This window comes from Vipera berus (genome assembly GCF_964194415.1).
Source record: "Vipera berus genome assembly, chromosome: 1".
Taxonomy (NCBI): Eukaryota; Metazoa; Chordata; class Lepidosauria; order Squamata; family Viperidae; genus Vipera; species Vipera berus.
The window spans coordinates 12,232,642-12,252,761 of record NC_138202.1 but is presented as its reverse complement, the minus strand read 5'-3'; the positions used below and the strand labels follow the sequence as shown (position 1 = coordinate 12,252,761).

At 45.5% G+C, this 20,120-nt stretch overlaps 1 protein-coding gene across 2 annotated transcripts in view; it reads right to left on the bottom strand.

The window, feature by feature from the left end:
- Positions 1-1,094: 1,094 nt before the first annotated feature.
- Positions 1,095-20,120, bottom strand: part of TMEM259 (transmembrane protein 259) — a 39,061-nt gene continuing 20,035 nt past the window's right edge. For both annotated transcript variants that reach the window (XM_081313788.1, XM_081313787.1), the window contains exons 5-11: positions 18,842-18,964; positions 13,557-13,657; positions 9,372-9,429; positions 7,180-7,263; positions 6,050-6,182; positions 4,438-4,537; positions 1,095-2,531 (exon numbers count right to left, since the gene is read on the bottom strand). In XM_081313788.1, the coding sequence (XP_081169914.1) occupies positions 1,827-2,531; positions 4,438-4,537; positions 6,050-6,182; positions 7,180-7,263; positions 9,372-9,429; positions 13,557-13,657; positions 18,842-18,964 (1,304 nt within the window). In that variant the 3' untranslated portion in view covers positions 1,095-1,826. The remainder of the gene's footprint in view (positions 2,532-4,437; positions 4,538-6,049; positions 6,183-7,179; positions 7,264-9,371; positions 9,430-13,556; positions 13,658-18,841; positions 18,965-20,120) is intronic.

The following is a 20,120-nucleotide window of genomic DNA, read 5'->3' as shown; positions in this document are numbered from 1 at the left end:
CCCCCCAAAATCAGTCCTCCCTCTTGCCAGATTTGGGGAGCCTAGAGAAGGCACTCGGGAACCCCGTTCCAAAGCCAACCTACGAAAACCGGTTGCCAAATGGCTGCTCCCAATTGATAGAAGCAGCTTAAATCTGGAAAGGAAGAACAGTGAATAATCCTGTAGTGGTCATGCTGGGCATGGAACTGCCTCCTCGCATTCAAAGGCGTCGGGCTGAAATCCTATCAACTGGACAATGCAATCATCCTCATCTAAGTGCATAAGCAGCAGCTAATGGGAACTCTTCGGATGAATTGACCAAAAAAACCCCCTCACTTTTCAGCCATTCCTCTGGCTCTAAGGCAGGGGTCTTCAAACCTGGCCCTTTTATGACTTGTGGACTTCGACTCCCAGAATTCCTCAGCCAGGCACGCGTGCCTGGCTGAGGAATTCTGGGAGTCGAAGTCCACAAGTCATAAAAGGGCCAAATTTGAAGACCCCTGTTTTAAGGTGTTCTCAACCTTGGCAACTTTAAGACATGCGGACTTCAGCTCCCAGAATTCCTCAGCCAGCGGAATTCTGGGAGTTGAAGTCCACACGTCTTAAAAAGTTGCCAAGGCTGAGAAACACTGCTCTAATGCATCCTGGCCAGTCCATTTTTTTTTGTTTGGCTTCTCTTTTTTAACTCTTTAAGTGCAATTCTCTGCTCTGGCATTTGAAAGCGTTAACCCCACGCTGACTCAGAACTGCCGTAAGCCTCTCTGTCCGCCCGGCCATCTCGCACGAGTGCGAAGGGGCCACAACCTCAGAGTTCCTGTTTTCACCCGTCGCTGGACTCTTCCCACTTGGAGGCTAATAGGAAAAACAACTTGAGATGATTAAAAAAACTGCAAAGAAAACTTAAGGCTCCAATCTTTTCCTCAAGGCAGGCCTAGCCCCATGGTTGAGTCAATCACTTGTACATCGGTGGGTTTGGTTATTGAAAGAAAAAGATCTGGGTTGAAGGATGGGGAACAGGGGGGGGGGAGAAATGGGACAAGACGCTTTCCCCCCCCCAAGCTTGTCGTATTATTTAAATAATTTTCTACAATAATTTTCTCTTTAGAAAAAATAAATGAGAGAAATTAACATGGTGTTTATAGATGCAGTCCAAACGATACAAAGGAGGATTTTTTTTTAAGGACTCAATTATTTAAGACCTCTCAAATAACAAATTCCCACTGATGATTCTGGAGCCAGTTCATGCCAACTTTCCACGCTGCGCCTTCTGCTCGAGGATCAATTTTTCTTTATAATCACACCGGCCACCCGCCCAATTCCAAGTTGCATCCAAAACATTTTTGTCATGATACCCATTCTTCCCCGCCCCCCGCCCCCAACCCGGCGTTTCTAAGCACCCTTTCAGACAAAACCGATTGCAAACACAAGGATCTAAGTGCAAATTAAGATCTCCGGCAGGTACCAAGAGGGAGTCCCATGATTCCATGCAGTCTGGGAAATTGGGAGAGTGAGGAGGGTGGAGATGAGAAATTGGGTCTTAACGCAATTCACGGAGAAAGATGCAGAAACCGCTTCTTGCCAAAAGATTCCATTCCGATGCAGGGACTGACATCTACAATCGCTTCCCCCTCCTTTTATTCAGCTTTCTCTCTCTCTCTCTCTCTCTCTCTCTCCCTTTCCTGGTACCTGGAAGGCGAGAGAGAAGATGACTCTTCATCTTACATTCTAGCTCTGCCTCTTTCTTCTCTAAGAGGAACTTGATACGGAGAACAAATTACGCAGTCAGAAAGCCATCCAGTCTCCTATGGAGCAAGGAGTTCAGGAGGAGAAGCAGCAGCTTTGCGGGATCAGGAGGTCATACTGTCTGGGGAAAGCAGCGTGGGATCCCTCTCGGCAAGCCCTTCAGATGCCGGACTCGTGAGTGCCCTTATAGCTGAATCTTGCGAGGAGTCCACCTTCAGAGGCTCAGCTCGACCTGCTGAGCTCTCTGATGGCTGGGGAGCATCTCCCAGCTCCGAATGGGCCGTAACAGGAGGTGCGTTGGTCACAGAAGTCCCAACGGATGACGTGTGCTCAATAGTGGCCGAGCCCACTTCTGTACGGTCACTACTAAACAAACTTTGGGTCGTAGTGTCCGGAGCAGGCTCCAGCTCCTGCAAAGTCCCGCCGCCAGTCACCACCGCCGGAGTGGCCCCGGAGTCCAAAAAAGAACTGCCCAGGTGGGACAGGAAGGAGGCTTCCGTGATGACAGCTGCTGTCTCTGCCACCCAATTCAAGTCATTCCCCAAGGAGACTCCAGCGCTGGAGGCCGGGGGAATGTGGCCTTCCCCGGAAGCCGGGGAGCCATCTCCTGCCCCAGCCGTGCCAGCGTCCAGGTGGGGCTGCTGGTCGGCTGAATTGGTTGCCGCCACGGTGGTGGTGTTGTTGTTGAGGTTGTCCTGGAGAGCGGTCTGGGTCCCCACCTGCTGGTTCTGGAGCAACATCTCCTGGATCCGGATCTGTTGGAGGATGGCTGGCAACTCGTAATGGTGGAAAAAATAGATCATGGAATGCTGCCACAGAGGGGAGGGGAAGAGAGGAGCAAGAGGAAAGAAAAGCCTTAATGACTAGGCTGAGCAAGAACGTTCTACCCAACACCCCCCACCGCCCCCCCCAAAATATGTGTGTAAATCAACTGCACCTCCTCAAGTTTAAAAGAGAACCAGTATGGCGTGGTGCTTAAGGTGCCAGGCTAGAAAATCTGGGAGAGAAGGAGTTCTAGTTCTTCCTTAGGCAAGAAAGCCAGCAAATTGCTTTCTTAAGAGGCCTGCTGGCAGAGTGGTTAGAATGAAGTATTGGAGGCTAACTCTGCCCACAGCCAGCAGTTCGATCCTGATCGGCTCAAAGGCGACTCGGCCTTCCATCCTTCTGAGGTTGGTAAAACGAGGACCCAGATTGTTGGGGGCAATATGCTGACTCTGTAAGACTGCTTAAGAGCAGAGGTCTCCAACCTTTTGGGAACCAGGGACCGGTTCCGCAGAAAGAGGTTTTTCCGCGGAGCGGAGGGGCCGTGGTTTTGTGTGTTGCCTGCATCCTGCGGATGGGGCTTTGCTTGTTTCTGCGGACCGGTTGCTGGCATGCCACAGCCCAATATCGGTCCACGGACCAGGGGTTGGGGACCTCTGGCTTAGAGAGTGCTGTAAAGCAATGTTCCTCAACCTTGGTGATTTGGAAGATGAGTGGATTTCAACTCCCAGAATTCCCCAGCCAGCATGGCTGGCTGGGGAATTCTGGGAGTTGAATTCCACCTATCTTCAAGTCACCAAAGTTGAGGAACCCTGCTGTAAAGTACTGTGAAGCGGTATATAAGTCTAAGGGCTATTGCTAAGTGACTTTGGATTAGTCCCCCGCTTGGGAAACGTTCTCTTGGGAACATTTGTTCTCTTGGGAAAATAACAAGTAGGAGCATTACATATGCCTCCCTGAGTTGTGGAAAATGAAGATAGGATCACAGGGGTTATGCATACGTGCCATCCACGTAACTCAGATGCTGCTAAGAAAGGCCAAATTCCCTACCCTGCGTGAAACATACCATCATTTGACTGTGTGAAGCATGCCCATTTCTGCTCCAACTCCATTAAAAGCAGCTGGTGAAAACCGAGTGGCATCCGTGCCAGCGAAACAAGACCACCATCCTGCAATCCTAACCATCTTTCTTGAATCCCACCCACCCACCCCGCCAGCTGTTCTTTTGGCCTTGCGATGGTTCCACGAATGAAAGCAGCACAGCCAGCGCAAACCACTATTTCTTTGGCTAAGATGGGGCGAATTGTTGCCAGAATATTCTCTACCAACTACCCCTGCCTTGCCTTCTTTGTACAGATAAAATATAGATTTTTATCTTTCAAAAGGGTCTAGGCATTCGGGAAGACAAAATGATACCCTGGATAATTTCTGAGCTTTCAGATGTGTGTTATTTGCAGACAGGTAGTCCTCGACTTACAACAGTCCGTTTAGTGACCATCCCAAGTTACAACAGCACTGAAAAATGTGACTTATGACCATTTTTCAGCGTTACGAACTCTGCAGCATTCCCATGTGATCAAAATTCAGACGCTTGGCAACTGGTTCCTATTGATGACCATTGCTGTGTCCCAAGCTCATGTGATCACTTTTTGCGAGCTTCTGACAAAGTCAATGGGGAAGCCAGATTCACTTAACAACCAGGTTACTAACTGATTAACAAGGAAAGTTGTAAAAGGGGACAAAACTCACCAAACAAATGTCTCACTTCACAACAGAAAGTTTGGGCTCACTTGTGGTTGTAAGTTGAGGGCTATCTGTGCTTGAAAGCAAAAGGACTAGAAACCTGGCCAAACAGTGTTTGAAATAGCATTTTCTCAGGAAGGCTAAAGTCTAGAATGGTTCAATCTTTTGAAATCTGTCGTGATTTGGGGGTTCACAGAGCCAGCAGCGTACCTGTATGAATAGCCACGAAGTCACCAAGGCTAAACTGCTATATTGCCCATTGAAGCGATAGTGGTAGGCATAAAAGGCAAAGTGGTACAAGTAGAAAAACCTGGAGAGAAACGGAAATGTAAATATGCATGCACACACACAATTACACACAATATTTACACAGTCCAGTTTGTTTGTTTTAATCCCATTTATATCCCGCCCTTCTCCGAAGACCTCAGGGCGGCTTACAATCTAAGCACAAATCAACGTGCTTAGCAATAGGTTTGCTTCCATCCTTCCTTTTTGAACATAAAAGGGTTGCATTTCCCCCCCACCCTTCGTTTCAAAGGAAATGCGTAAAAGTGAACCGATGAGAAACAGCCCATGGGCTTGTAATCAGTCAGGGAGGATAACCGGGGAAGGGAAAGGGCAACGATGCTACGGAGAAGATGCCGGAGTGTCAGGGGTTTGAGGCAGGGATCTCCAAACTTGGCCCTTTTGTGACTTGTGGACTTCAACTCCCAGAATCCCTCAGACAGGCACGCTGGCCGAGGAATTCTGAGAGTTGAAGTCCACAAGTCATAAAAGGGCCAAGTTTGAAGACCCCTGGTTTAAGGAGTCAAGCTGGCCCTGGGAGGGCTATATCGACCAGAGTATCAAGAGGTCTCCAATCTGAAGGGGAAAAAAATGAGCTCAACGTGTGACACTAAAGACAGACAATCCGTCAGGCAAGGTGGAGGCAGCTGAATATCTAAGTGCTGCTCTAAACCGGGGGTGGACATTCTGTGACTCCTTAAGTTGCTTTTCTGAAAAATCTTAAAAAGCTGCTTTGGTCTAGCGCAGGGGTAGGCAACCTTGGCTCTTTTATGACTCGTGGACTTCAACTCCCAGAATTCCTGAGCCAGCCATGCTGAGGGGAAAGGGAGAGGTTTCCAAGCTGAGCCATGCTGGCTCAGGAATTCTGGGAGTTGAAGTCCACGAGTCATAAAAGAGCCAAGGTTGCCTACCCCTGGTCTACTGGTTAAGGGACCAGGCTAAAAACCAGGAGACCATGAGTTATAGTCCCTCATTAGACCTGAAAGCTGGCTGGGTGACTTTGGTCCAACCTCCAGGAGACTGTGAGTTCTAGTTCTGCCTTAGGCATGAAAGCTGGCTGGGTGCCTTTGGGTTAGCCACTTTCTCTCAACCCAGCGTACTTCACAGAATTGTTATTAGGGGCGAAATAGAAGAAGGAAGGAGTATTAGGTGTATTTGTTGCCTTGAGCTATTTAAAAAATAATAAAGGCGAGATTTTAAAAATAAACCTTTTAGAAAAACCCTTGGGTACAATAAGATTGTCTATTTTTGCCCATTTTATTTATTTATTTATTATTTATTTATTAATTCGGTTTATATACCGCCCTACACCCAAAAGGACTCAGGGCGGTTTACAAGGCAAAATTTAAAAACAATACAATATAAAATTAAAATAAAATTAAGTCTAGCCGCAAAAAAATTAAAATCACAATTTAAAAACATTAAACCCCTCAGTCCAGACCAGATAGCTCAAAGAGCCAGGTTTTTAGGTCCCGGCGAAATGAACGAAAATGTTTAAAAGTCCTCTCCTGGCCTGAGTCAAGTCAAAGGTTCATACCTCAACCAGTGCCTCTTGCTTGTGTTGGTGTGGCAGCAAATTGCATCGTACTGGTCGGCCAGCCACACAATGAGGATGATATAGAAGGCCGTGGTGGTGTCATTGAAGAACTCGGACATGATGGCCTCCATGCCTGTGTCGAGAGGGAAGAAACGGAAGAGAACATCAGCATGCTGTTTGAGAGGTTCTGTCAATGCTGATAAGATCGGATGTTCTCGCTTCGACAACGTAGGGAGACGCAGCCTTTTCCTTTCCTATGCTTTACTCTTAGAATTAGATGATACTGGGGGGTGGGGGGGAATGTAATGGGAGTTAGTTAGACGTAACAATTCAGGGGCTTTTGAAATAAAGAAATGGCGGGTTGGAGAACGGGAGGGAAAGCTTGCATTTCACACTAATTGGAGAATGTGATTTATGGCTGCTAAATCAGAGGAGGGAATTGTGCTTTGGCACTATGTGCTCAGGGGAGGGGGGAATTCAGATTTCGGCTTCGACCATGTATGTGCCGAAGCTACGCTACTCGAATAAAGATTCTTTAAGGTAAACAATGCCTTGGAGTGCTTTGATGAGCTTCATTTGTCGGAACCCTATTTCTCAACTTGAATGCGACGCCTTTGTGCACCAGTGAAACCTTTGCAACACAAGAGACTGGCGTGAAATCCAACAGACTGAGCTCTGCATAACTTGCAGAAAACTCATCTTTAAGAAGAAACGTCTCCAGTCCTTCGGAAGGTATTTCTTCAATGGGATGGGTTGAGGCAGTTGACCTCTCTAAAGGCAGACAGGCAGTTGAAGGATCCTTCAGTAGGCTGTTGTAAAAGGGGTGTGTGTGTATGTTCTACAGCAGTTTTCTTAACTCTGGAGACTTGAAGTTGTGTGGACTTTAACTCCCAGACGTCCCAAGTCAGCAATTCTGGGGACTGAAGTCCACACATCTTAAAGTTGCCACGGTTGAGAAACACTGTTCTATGGTCAGCTGTCAATTAAATATTAAACAAATAAATAAGCAGAACCAAGGAAAGACTGACTGGCAAAGTGCTGGATTCCTTCCAGCCAATAGGGGTTATCTGCCCCTTGCTCCACCAGTGTTGTTTCTTTCTGGAGGTTAAAAGCTGAGGTGGTCTCCTTACCTACTAAAGCTAAGATGACAGTCAGCAAAGGCGCTGCGGGGAAGGCGATTGTCATGTTCATTTCCAGCATCTGTAACAGGTCCACTGGAAAGGGGGAAGGTAGCAAAATGCAAAAGACAGCAGTCAGGCAAGAGAGTAGTTCATTTTCCTTGGCCTATGGGATGACCCAGGAACACAGCCTATGACCACAAGTCAAATGGGGTCCCAGGTAAAAGAATTTAAAGAAGCACTGCTGAGCAGAGTAAGAACACTGGGGCACAGCTGTCCCATCCAGATGTGCTGAGCTATAGCTCCCCTATTCCCAAGTTCAAGGCATGTAACAAGAAAAACTAAACTAACCACTCAGTGGTAGGGTAGAGGCTCTACAGGTCAAAGCCAATGTATATTCCAGAATATATTCCAGAACATACACTGCCAAGATTCTAACCGAGTGTCTTAGAAAGCAACGTGTCAAGGCAAAAACATGGATGTTTTTGTCTTGACACAACGTCTGATTTCAGGTGCCTGACTAAGAGGCCATCCTTCAGCATTAACAAGGGGGGGAAATCTCAATTTCAGCATCTCCTACTTCAGGGTTTCTCAACCTTGGCAACTTGGAAGATGTGTTGACTTCAATTCCCAGCATACCCCAGCTCGTCAGAATTCCCCAGCCAGCTCATTAAAATAGGACAGTGTTTCTCAACCTAATCAACTTGAAGCTTAGCTGGCTGGGGAATGCTGGGAGTTGAAGTCCACACACCTTCAAGTTGATTTAGGTTGAGAAACACTATCCTACTTTACAAACAGTCCTTGACTTAAAATCATTTGTTTTGTGACGGAAGTTACAACACTGCTGGGAGAAAAAAAAAGGGACTTATAATTGCGATTACAATCACTGCAGCGTCCCCACAATCACACGTTCAAAATTCAAGCACTGGACAACCAGCTTGTTTTTACAATGGTTGCAGCATCCCAGGGTCCTGGGACTGCCTTCCCAGCTGACTTCCAACGAATAAAGTCAACTGGAGGAAGCTCGAGTTGCTTAACAGCTATGGGATCCACTTAACAACTGCAGTGATATCCTGAACAACCATGGCAAAAAAAGGTCATAAAAACAGACACGCTTCATAATTCTGCTGCACGACATTGGAAATTCTGATCCCCCCAATTGTGGTCATAAGTCAAGGACTATCTGTATAAAAGTCTGCTTACAAACATTAGCTGCAGGCTTTCTAAAGCTGCCTAGGGTTGATGCTCTCGGTCCAATGGCAACCTTACTCCCTACTAGAAAATTAAATTTCTATCACTAAAGAGGGTTCCAGCCAATAAAAAACAGCCAGCTGCTAATACCAGGATGCCAAAATGATGATTCACTCAAGGACAACAACAACATACTTCTGGGCGGTGCTGTTCAAAGACTGCACGTTAAAATAAATCATTGCATGCAGCATACCAGGGAGTTGTTATTTCACATGGATTAGGATGCAAATGGACCAGAGCAGTGTTTTAAACCAGGAATGTGCAGGTTTTTCAAGGTTGGTAAGCTACTCTCAATCAATGCGTGGCGTGCTGAGTAGCAAATGGAACCGTTTTCATTTAAGCTGAATTAAGATGAAATGTATCCACTGCACCTAACACAATTACTCCCATAGTCAGAAAAATCACATTAATGGCGTGCAATAAATTTAACGCGGTGGCTCAGTGGGTTAAGGACGCTGAGCTTGTCGATCAGAAGGTCGGCAGTTTGGCGGGTCGAATCCCGAGTGCCGCGTAACAGAGTGAGCGCCTGTTACTCGTCCCAGCTTCTGCCAACCTAGCAGTTCGAAAGCACGTAAAAATGCAAGTAGAAAAATAGGGACCACTACGGTGGGAAGGTAACAGCGTTCCGTGCGCCTTTGGCGTCTAGTCATGCCGGCCACATGACCACGGAGACGTCCTCGGACAAGCGCTGGCTCTTCGGCTTTGAAACGGAGATGAGCACCGGCCCCTAGAGTCGGAAACGACTAGCACGCATGTGCGGGGGAACATTTACCTTTACCTAATAAATTTAAATAAGTTCCTCCTTATGTTATATTAAAAACTAAAGTCAAAACAATGAACCCACTCTCATAATTTGTGGCTTCTCAGTGCTCTCCTCATGCTCCTCCTTCCTAGCCCACTATGGCGACAGGCACTGCAGAAATTCACACAGAAGGGATTTTTTTAAAACTTACCAATAAAAACGAAGATCTGGTGATGCGAGTAACGCAACAGCATGGAAACAGACAGAGTCTGAAAAGAGACAGGCAGGTAAACATTAAAGCATTTAAAGCCCCAAAGTGGGAAAGTGTTCTCATAAGGTTCTGATAGTTGAAAAAAAATCACTCTCTGGAAGGAAAATTAATTTGTCCAGAATTAAAATTAAAAGCACAATTCACTTAAATCGCTCCAAAGTTTTGTTCTTAGTGTGTTGACAGGGATGGGTTACTATCCTCAGAAAAACTTCCCAGATCCACCTGGATTCTTCCAGGTAGGAAACATTATGTCTACAAGGGATCCCAAATGCTAACTGGGCAAGTCATTTGCACGACTGACAAAATGTCGGGGGCAGGCAACCTTGGCTCTTTTATGACTCGTGGACTTCAACTCCCAGAATTCCTGAGCCAGCCATGAGTCCATGAGTCATAAAAGAGCCAAGGTTGCCTACCCCTGCTCTAGGTGAACAAAATGCAGCAGTTTTGCAAATGGGATGACTTCCCTCCACAATCACCTTGCCATAAATGAATTTAAAATATTTATTTTCAGGTGTCTGTCATATTAACTGTATATAGGTAGTCCTCAACTTACGAATCACAACTGAGCCTCAAATTTCTGTTGCTAACTTAAGACACATTTGTTAAGTGAGTTTTGCCCCATTTTATCAGCTTCCTCACCGCAATTGTGAAGTCAGTTACTGCAGTTGTTACGTTAGTAACATGGTTGTTAAGTGAATCTGCCTTCCCCGTTGACTTTGTTTGTCAGAAGGTCACCGAAGGTGATTATATGACCCCAGGACACTGCAACTGTCATAAATACGAGTCAGTTGCCAAGCATCCACATTTTGATCATGTGACGATGGGTATGTTGCAATAGCTGTTAAGTGTGAAAAACAGTCATACGTCACTTTTTTCAGTGCAGTTGTAACCTTGAGCCATGGTGGCTCAGCAGTTCAAATGCAGTACTGCAGGCTAATTCTGCTGACTGCTGGCTGCCTACAGTTCGGCACTTCGATTCTCACCGGTTCAACGCTGACTCAGCCTTCCATCCTTCCGAGGTCTGTAATATGAGGACCCAGATTGCTAGGGACAATAGGCTGACTCTGTAAACCGCTTAGAGAGGGCTGTAAAGTACAGGGCCAGGTTGTTCACCAAAGCACCAGAGGGAAGGACGAGAAACAATGGTTGGAAACTGACCAAAGAGAGAAGCAACCTGGAACTAAAGAGAAACTTCCTGACAGTGAGGACAATCAACCAGTGGAACAGCTTTGCCACCAGAGATCGTGGGCGCTCCATCACCAGAGGTTTTTAAGAAGAGGCTAGACATTCATCTGTCTGAGACGGAATAGGTTCTCCTGCTTGAGGAGGGGGCTGGACTAGAAGACTTCCAAGATCCTGTCCCATTCCATTCCATTCCATTCCTATTCCTTATTCTGTTCTGTTCTGTTCTATTCTATTCCATTCTATTCCACTCCATTCCTCTTCCTCTTCCTCTTCCTCTTCCTCTTCCTCTTTCTGTTCTGTTCTATTCTATTCTATTCTATTCTATTCTATTCTATTCTATGCGGTACATAAGTCTAAGTGCTATTGCTGTTACTACTGTACAGTCACTAAACAAATTGTTGTTAACTCTAGGACTACCTGTATAAGAATGTTACTCTTGGTTTTTTTTCCCTGATCCTTATAAATCTGCTTCTTGAATTGAGACTTGAATTGGTCTCATTTTGTCAAGTTTCTTTTACATATATCCAGGTTAATGAGCTCCAAAATTCCAAAAATGTCAACACAACCCCACAATAGCGTGTATTCAGCTTACTAAACCTCTCTTCCCCCATTCTACTACAACTGCTGTTCCTTTACTACTACATCTGTGAGCCCTATTTATGGAAAACAGTCAACAGTGAAGTAAAATTGCCTTAGGCTGCTTCAGTTTCCCAAACAAACCACCTTCTATCTCACTTTAACACAACCATACCCAGTGGCCTCTCTGTTCAGCTTTTATAGACACAGGTTACTGGACTGGCTAGGGAGAAGTCTTAATCCAGGGGTCTTCAAACTTGGCCGTTTTATGACTTGTGGACTTCAACTCCCAGAATTCCTCAGCCAGCGTGCCTGGTTTGAAGACCCCTGTCTTAAAGGGACAGGGCACAAGCAACCCAGGTGCTAGCCATTTTGCAGGCAACCTGTCCTCTCACACATTTGAAGTGGGATTTTAACTCGTTAATTAATTATCTTGGGTAATATATTCACAGTACTATTGTGGTATAAGTCGTGGCCAGGAAATCTTTCAGCTCTTCCATCTTTCAAGGTCTTGTTTTACTTCTTTCCATGTTTTTTTACAATTATTTTGGAAACTGTGTTAGTCACATCACATCTGATAAAGCCCTAAACATTTCATTGGGGTTATTTTGTTACATCACAACCAGTCTCTTCTTTCACATGTTCTTCTTTAGAAGTTAAACACTTTGTTACTATCTTTGTTTTCTCTCCTCGTTAATTTTGCATCCAGAAAGGCAGCCAAAACCTTTGATTGCTTTTATCCTCTGTCATATATAGTGTTGTGTTTGTGTAACTGTTAAGAATCTGAGTAGTATTTTATCTTCTATTCTTCTCCCTGCTGGTTCAGTTGCTGATAAGAGACAGAAGCTACAAAACACTTAGAAGAAGCACAGTGAATAAAACTGCAGCTGGAAAAATTAAAGCTGAGGTGGGGAACGATGGCTCCTTTACCACTTGTGGACTTCAACTCCCAGAATTCCTGAGCCAGCCATGCTGAGGGGAAAAGGAGAGGTTTCCAAGCTGAGCCATGCTGGCTGAGGAATTCTGGGAGTTGAAGTCTGCAAGTCATGAAGGGGCCATAGTTCCCCCATGCTGGCTGAGGAATTCTGGGAGTTGAAGTCCACAAGTTGTAAAAGAGCTATCGTTCCCCACCCCTGAACAGTGGATAGAGTTTCATACAGACAGAGGATCATTTTCTGATTACAGTAACTGATTTATAGACAATCCTGGTTAAGAATGTCCAAATTAAGGTCAACCCCAAGATACAAACAGGCTGTTTTTTTTACCAAATACCATATATTACTAAATACCACTGTGAAACACTGAAAACCATTGAAAACAGGAGCTGGTGAAGCTGCACATTTTTGATATGCTGCCTGTTTTCATCCGTTCCTGAAAGCACCGCGTGGCTTCAGCGGTTCATCAGCTTGAGGAAGGACAATGCTGTCCATCATTTTTAATAACAGGCAGTCCTTTTCTAAGAGTTCTGACACATTTACAAATTCAAGGGTGCTGGATTAAAACAGAGGTCCACAACCTTTTGGGCACCAGGGACAGGTTCTGTGGAGAGAGGTTTTGCCCCGGACCAGAGGGTGTGTGGTTTTGTGTGCTTCCTGCATACAGCAGATGGGGCTTTGCTTGTTTGGGCGGACTGGTTGCTGGCATGCCGTGGATCAGTACTGGTCCACGGCCCGGGGGTTGGGGACCCCTGGATTAGAAGACCCACCAAGGTCCTTTCCAACTGTGTCATTCTGTTATTCAAGTCAAAGACAGAGTTAGGAATGGAACTAGCTCCTAACCCAGGGACCGCCTGTACATGCAGTCCTTGACTTGCAACCACAATTGGGATCAGAATTTCTGTTGCTGAGCAAGGCAGTTGTTAAGCGAGGTTAACCCAATTTCATGACCTTCCTGCAACGGTTATTAAGCAAATCACTGCCATTGTTAAATGAATCGTGCGGGTTTCAAGCCAATCTGGCTTCCTCCATTGACTCTGCTTGTGGGGAAACTGGCCAAGAAAACTGCAAGTGGCGATCATAGGATCCCAGGGCATTGCAACCATCGTAAATACATGCTGACTGCCTCGCACCTAAATTCTGATCAGGTGACCCTGGGGATGCTGCAACGGTCACAAGTGCAAGGACCAGTTCTAAGTCACTTTTTTCACTGCCACTGTCCCTGAACATTTGCTTAAACAGTTGTAAGTTGAGGACTACCTGGAGCCATTTTGTAACCATGGCAAAGCTGCCTTGAGCAAGGCCATGGCTGGAATGTAGCCCGTAAAACACAACCCAACTTTCTGGTGTCTCCCATATTGGTTGAAAATCCCGGGGTATCAAAAACGCCAATTCAGGCTGAATAAAGGAACAGAGGGAAAACACTCACAAAGATCACCATGATAACGAAGGCCGCTACGTAGGACGTCCTGGCCATCCACATGCTGATGAAACGATAGTGTTCTCCAGAGACTACATTGCGAAGGAAACCTGTCGCGCCAGTAACAAAAAGGTGGGGGGAAAATAACGTGAGGAATGGAGGTATTTGATCATTCAACAGTGCTCTACATCAGGGGTCCCCCCCCAACCTCTGGGCCATGGCTCTCTAACGGGCCGTGAACTGTTTGCAAGAGGGGCGCGGAAACGGAGTCCGAGCACGCGCATGCATCCCCACATGCACGTATGCTGCACATATCCTTGCTTGCCAGAAAGATCCCCACTTCCCCCCCCCAGCCCCCCACTGGTCCGCAAAGCCAGAAAGGGTGTGGGACATTTACTGTACTATTTTAGAGGAATTTTAATATCATTTGTGTATGTACACCCACAAACTCCCAAGATCCTGTGAAGTTTACAAAACAGTAGTCCTCAACTTATGGCTAGGTATTTAGCTTTACAAACGTTTTGTTCATTTAATGACTGCCGCAAAAGGAGGTCATAAAATTAGGCACAATCACATGATAACCTGCCTTACATTCATCGCAACGTACAAGCAAAATTGCGGACTGAGTTACGGTTATAAGTTGAGGACTACCTGTAATTACAGAATCCAATATAAAATCCTCCAAGTGTGCGCAAGGAGGGGGAGGCAAAAAAAAAAAAGCCTTGCCCCTTTTTTCACATGCATCCCACACTTGGCTTTGCATAGGTGGTTGTGGCCGCCCCCTTTACTTTTTTCACCCTCCCCTTCATGGATGCCTCTACTCATCACCCACTAATCCCAAATCAACAATATGGTGCACCACATATTGTGTATTATCATCAGAATACAGTCTCCAAATATACACACAAATATGTACACACACATATATACCGCATATTCAAACAAATTCATCCATGTCCTCCCTACACACACACACACACACACACACACACACACACACACACACAGCACCACAATTACCTCTTTCCCTATAACCTGATAAGAGATAAACCTGATCCATAGACTCTTTAAAAAGAATGACTAAAAAACTAGGAAGGAAGGAAACCGTCCAGAGCACATTTTCCCCAGCAGCCAACAGCCAGAGTAGCAGGACATAGCACCAGGTTGAATAGTCAGGGAAGAATTAACACCCTAATCAAGAAACTGATGAAGGAGGAGCCCAGGGTAACCTATGTAAACAATCAGCAAGCTCCATTCTCCCTTGCACTGATGACGTTACCTAGCCTGATAATGAAACATCTGCAGGAAGTCAACCAAACTCAGAAACATCTCAAACCCAACAGTTCAATATTAGGCTACATATATTCTCTTCTATTCAAATACATATATAGTGATAATAAAGTTGGAAGGGACCTTGGAGGTCATCTAGTCCAACCCCCTGCTCAGGCAGGGAACGCTATACCATTTCAGACAAACGGCTGTCCAGTCTCCTCTTAAAAACTTCCAGTGTTGGAGCATTCACCGCTTCTGGAGGCAGGTTGTTCCACTGGTTAATTGTTCTGTCAGAAAGTTTCTCCTTAGTTCTAGGTTGCTTCTCTCCTTGACTAGTTTCCATCCGTTGCTGCTTCTCTTGCCTTCGGGCGCTTTGGAAAATAGCTTGACTCCCTCTTCTTTGTGGTAACCCCTGAAATACTGGAACACTGCTATCATGTCCCCCCCCCTCGTCCTTCTCTTCATTAAACTAGACATAGCCAATTCCAGCAACCGTTCCTTATATGTTTTAGCCTCCGGTCCCCCAATCATCTTTGTTGCTCTTCTCTGGACTCTTTCTAGAGCAGACATGTCAAACACAAGGCCCGGGGGCCAGATCCGGCCCGCGAAGTGGTTTCATGTGGCCCGCGAAGCCATCCTGGAAGCAGTGAGGGAACGGCCCCCACTGCCTTGGCCCTGGCCCAGAGACCCTCCTTCTGCCAGAGACCCTCCGATCTGTCCCACTCCTGCCCAGGCCTCCATAGGCACCCTTGATGTGAACGATGTAGAACTGGCCACGCCCACCCAGTAGGTCATATGCACTTTAGCCACGCCCACCTAGTAGGCCACGCCCACCCTGGCCACGCCCACCCGGCCCCCTGAGGGCAACCGCAATGCTGATGCGGCCCTCAATGAAATTGAGTTTGACACCCCTGTTCTTGAGTCTCAACATCTTTTTTACATTGTGGTGACCAATGTATTTAGATGTATAAAAATAATAAAATAGAGCTGGTTTGGTCTAATGGTTAAAGAGGCTGGTGTAGGAGTCAGGAATATCAGTTCTAATCCTGCTGAGGCCTGGAAACCAGCTGGGTGACCTTGAACCACTCCTTCTTTCCTTCTCAATCCTCCGGAGACAGCGGCAAATCACTATCAAAACTGCTTCCTAGAAAACAGCCTGGCCTTGTCCTGTATTCGCCAGGAGTCAGGTCTGACTCAAAGACACACACATTCCAAATAGTCAGTTGCTCTTCAGCGTGATAAACAAAAAAAAAAGGGGGGGGGGAACCATACAGGTATCCCTCGACTTACAGCAGTTCATTTAGTGACTGTTCAAAGTTACAATGGCATTGGAAAAAAGGGACTTATCGCCATTTTTCAGGCTTACAACCGTTGCAGCATCTCCACGGTCGCATGTTCAAAATTCGAATGCTCGGCAACTGATCCGTCTTCATGACGGCTGCAGGGTCCTGGGGTCACGTGATCCCCCTTTTGCCTTCAGACCAACGAAGTCAATGGGGAAGCCAGATTCACTTAGCAACCGTGTCATTACTTTTAACAAGTGCAGTGGTTCACTTTAACAACTGGGGCAAGAAAGGTCGTAAGATAGGGCAAAATTCACTTAACAAATGTTCCACTTAGCAACAGAAATTTTGGGCTCAATTGTGTGGTAGTAGGCTGAGGACGACCTGTACTTCAAAATCCCATCAGTCAACCGCCAATCACTCTTCCCAAAAGCCACTCAACATTTGGGGGGGGGGGCGTGAGTGTTGCAGCCTAAACAAATGCCAGGTAAACCTCTTGGGGCATGTTCCACAAGCCCCAAGTCTCATTTTGCTAACTTTGCATTCGCATTTCATTTACCAGCCACAAAAGATACGGTAACTCATGCAGTTTCTTCTACCGCTGAGATTATTTTTCAAACGCTATTTTGGCTCTTGTGATTTCCGTTTTTTCCCCCCGCAGCCATAGCAATTAGGAATTTAAAAACTGGGATGTAAAAGATGTTATTCCATTACTGATGCCCCAAAGCCTTAGTTTCATGGTGGGGGAGGGTTTGGAGGTCCTCCAAAAAATCACCAAAGAGCAATATCAAAGGGGCAAACTTTCAAGGCTTTAAAATGAACGCCCCAAGTTTCCATTTTTTTTTTGTCTAGAAACAGGCTGCCAGTCAAAGCAGCTGACACAGCAACTGTCTAATTTTCCTAATGGCCAGTTTCTAACCAGTTTGCAACTTTGCCCTTCTATCTGGAAAGGTCTGAACAGGCTTCAAAGCAGTCCCCTTGTACAAGAGAGTATAATAATCTAACTGAGTATTTTCTATGCACAAATCCCCATCCAAGGCCCAAGCAGAAGAACATTCCAGAAAGCGTGGCTAAGGCTTTCGTGTCTGCAAACAATGAGTAAATTATGAATAGGAAGAAGATAATTGCACTCATAATCCTTAAGCAAATGCTGTTCAGCTACCCATTACTACAGCTTTAATTCAGCTTCCTATACAGAGCAGGGAGTGGGACTCAGTGGCTCCTTCTAATTCTATGATATTGTCATAAAGAAGAAAAAAAGGGGGGGCCTCAGCCACAGATTTTGCAAATTGAAGCAGTGGAATATCGTTGTACAAATACACAGCCATCCCAGCGATATTGTATACAGGTAGTCCCTGACTTTGCGATTACAATTGTGACCAGAATTTTCATGGCTAAGCAAGGCAATATTAAATGAGTCGTATCCGATTTTGCAATTTTTTTCCCCCGCCGCAATCGTTACGGGAATCAAATGATTGTTAAAGTGAATCTGGTTTCCCCTATTGAGTTTGCTTGCTGGAAAGCTGGCTGGGAAAGTCACAAACGGTGATCATGTGACCCAGGGATCCTGCAACTGTCATAAATGCGTGCCAATTGCCAAGCACCTGAATTTTGATCACACAGCCATGTTATGATGGCCGTAAGTGTAAGAACCAGTTGTAAGTCACTTTCCTCAGGGCTGTTGTCATTAAACAAGTGGTTTTAAGTCGAGGCGTCAAAGCTGCTAACATCGGATGTTTTTGCTTTGACAACAGGTGGAAATGTAGCCATCTTTTTCCTTTCGCCTTTAAGGTTAGAGAATGCTGGGGGGGGGGAATGTGAATGAGAGTCCAGCTAGACATAACACTAAACTTAGCGTGAGAATCAAGGTTATTGAGCCCAGTGCAAGAATTGGCGGGCTGGAGAGCTGAGAGGAAGCCCGGAGCTTCAAGCTAATTGGGGAATGTGATCTATGACTGTTAATTAGAGAAGGGAATTGTGCCTTGATACTAGGTGTCCAGGGGAGGGGAATTTAATTTTGGCTTTATGTTAGTGCCGATTTTATGCTACTCGAATAAAGATTCTTTAAGGTAAACAATGCCTCAAAGTTCTTTAAAGAGTTTCCTCTGTTGGAACCAGGACAGTGAGTGCCGGCAGGTGATCCCCAGGGGGAGGGCGTTCTCTGTGGGCGCGCCTGCCCTGTGGAACGACCTGCCTGTGGAACTCCGGACCGCCCCCGACCTTCATTCGTTTCGCCAGGACCTAAAAACCTGGTTGTTTGATTTATCTGGCCTGGACTGAGGGGTTTTAAATTCAAATTTTAAATTTGGGCTATTGTTATTTAATCCTATTTTAATTTTAACGTTATCTTAATTTTTGTACTGTTTTAACTGTTTTTATTTTGCCCTGTAAACCGCCCTGAGTCCTTCGGGAATAGGGCGGTATAGAAATCTAATTAATAATAACAACAACAACAACAACAACAACTGGATCAAGACCATCTCTCATTTCAAACAGCCAAATGTCAAGCCGTCGCCCGTTTTTATTTTCTGGGAGATGGCTTAACTTGTTTCTTCAATTCCTAGACCTGCCCATCTACTGAGGGATTCAGGCTGGCTTATAGCAGGCGAAAACAATACAAAATATAGTGTAAAACACCGCAACGCGTGCAGCAGCCAAGAGAGCACAGCAATCTAAAACAATATAGCATGTCAGAGAGGTTTGTCCTAACACTTCATCCCTCATGCCTATTTTGCGAACCTTTATTCTCTTCATTTTCAGCCAAGGCTTTCACACTGGACATGAGAATGTCGTCATATCCTAGGAATTCATCCAATAAAAGACGGCTGAATCTGTCTCCAAAGCACTGGTCCCGTGTGGGATCTGTAAAAAGAATTAAGGCAGACAAAGTTAAATTACAGCAGAAAAGACCAACAGGCAGAACCAATCTCTCTCTCTCTCTCTCTCTCTCTCTCTCTCTCTCTCTCTCTCTCTCTCTCTCTCTCTCTCTCTCTCTCACACACACACACACACACACACACACACACACACACACACAAATGCAAAAAGTCTAACACAGTGTTCCTCAACCACAGCAACTTTTTAAAATGTGCAGACTACAATTCCCAAAATAGGGAGAAAAGACTAGAAGAAGGAAAAAGCCTCCACCTTTCAGGAAGGGAGGGAGGGGGGGTCAATTTGCAGACTGTCTGAAATGTGTTAGCCAACATTTTCAAGGCAGAAACTGGCACTAAAAATGTATGTTTAAAATATTATAATCCTTATGGTATTATTAAATACATAAGAGTGAAGGGTCTAATAAATAAGACATGGGTGGGTCTGGGTCTTAGAGAAAAAGGTTTGGTTTCAAAGAGTTAAGTCTGAACAAGGTAGCAATGGCCAGGCTTATCCAAAATGGAAACTGAATGTCAGGAAAAATCGTTTTCCAAGGAACTTGGATGAGTCTTTGAGCACATCTGAAATAAAACGGAAGTCTGATGATGGACTCTTCCCTGGGTCCTAGAAAGTCTGATATCCATACAAACTGGAAAGAATTTTATCTTCCCTTCCTTCCTTGGGAAAACTCTATTAGGATTAAAAACCTGCAGCAAAGTTTGCCTTTGTTATTTAACCTGAAGGATTAACTAATTAATTAACTAATCCTAACTGTTGCCTCAAATGTTTTTTGGGCTAGTGGGCCCACGGAAACTTTAAAAGTTATGGATCCCAGGAGAATAATTGGGGACACGCTTCAAAAGAAAATAAAACCCATTTCTTATTGGCTAAGGACATTTAAAAGGGACGCTGAGCTTGTCGATCAGAAGGTCGGCAGTTTGGCGGGTCGAATCCCGAGTGCCGCATAACAGAGTGAGCGCCTGTTACTCGTCCCAGCTTCTGCCAACCTAGCAGTTCGAAAGCAGGTAAAAATGCAAGTAGAAAAATAGGGACCACGACGGTGGGAAGGTAACAGCGTTCCATGCGCCTTTGGCGTCTAGTCATGCCGGCCACATGACCACGGAGACGTCCTCGGACAAGCGCT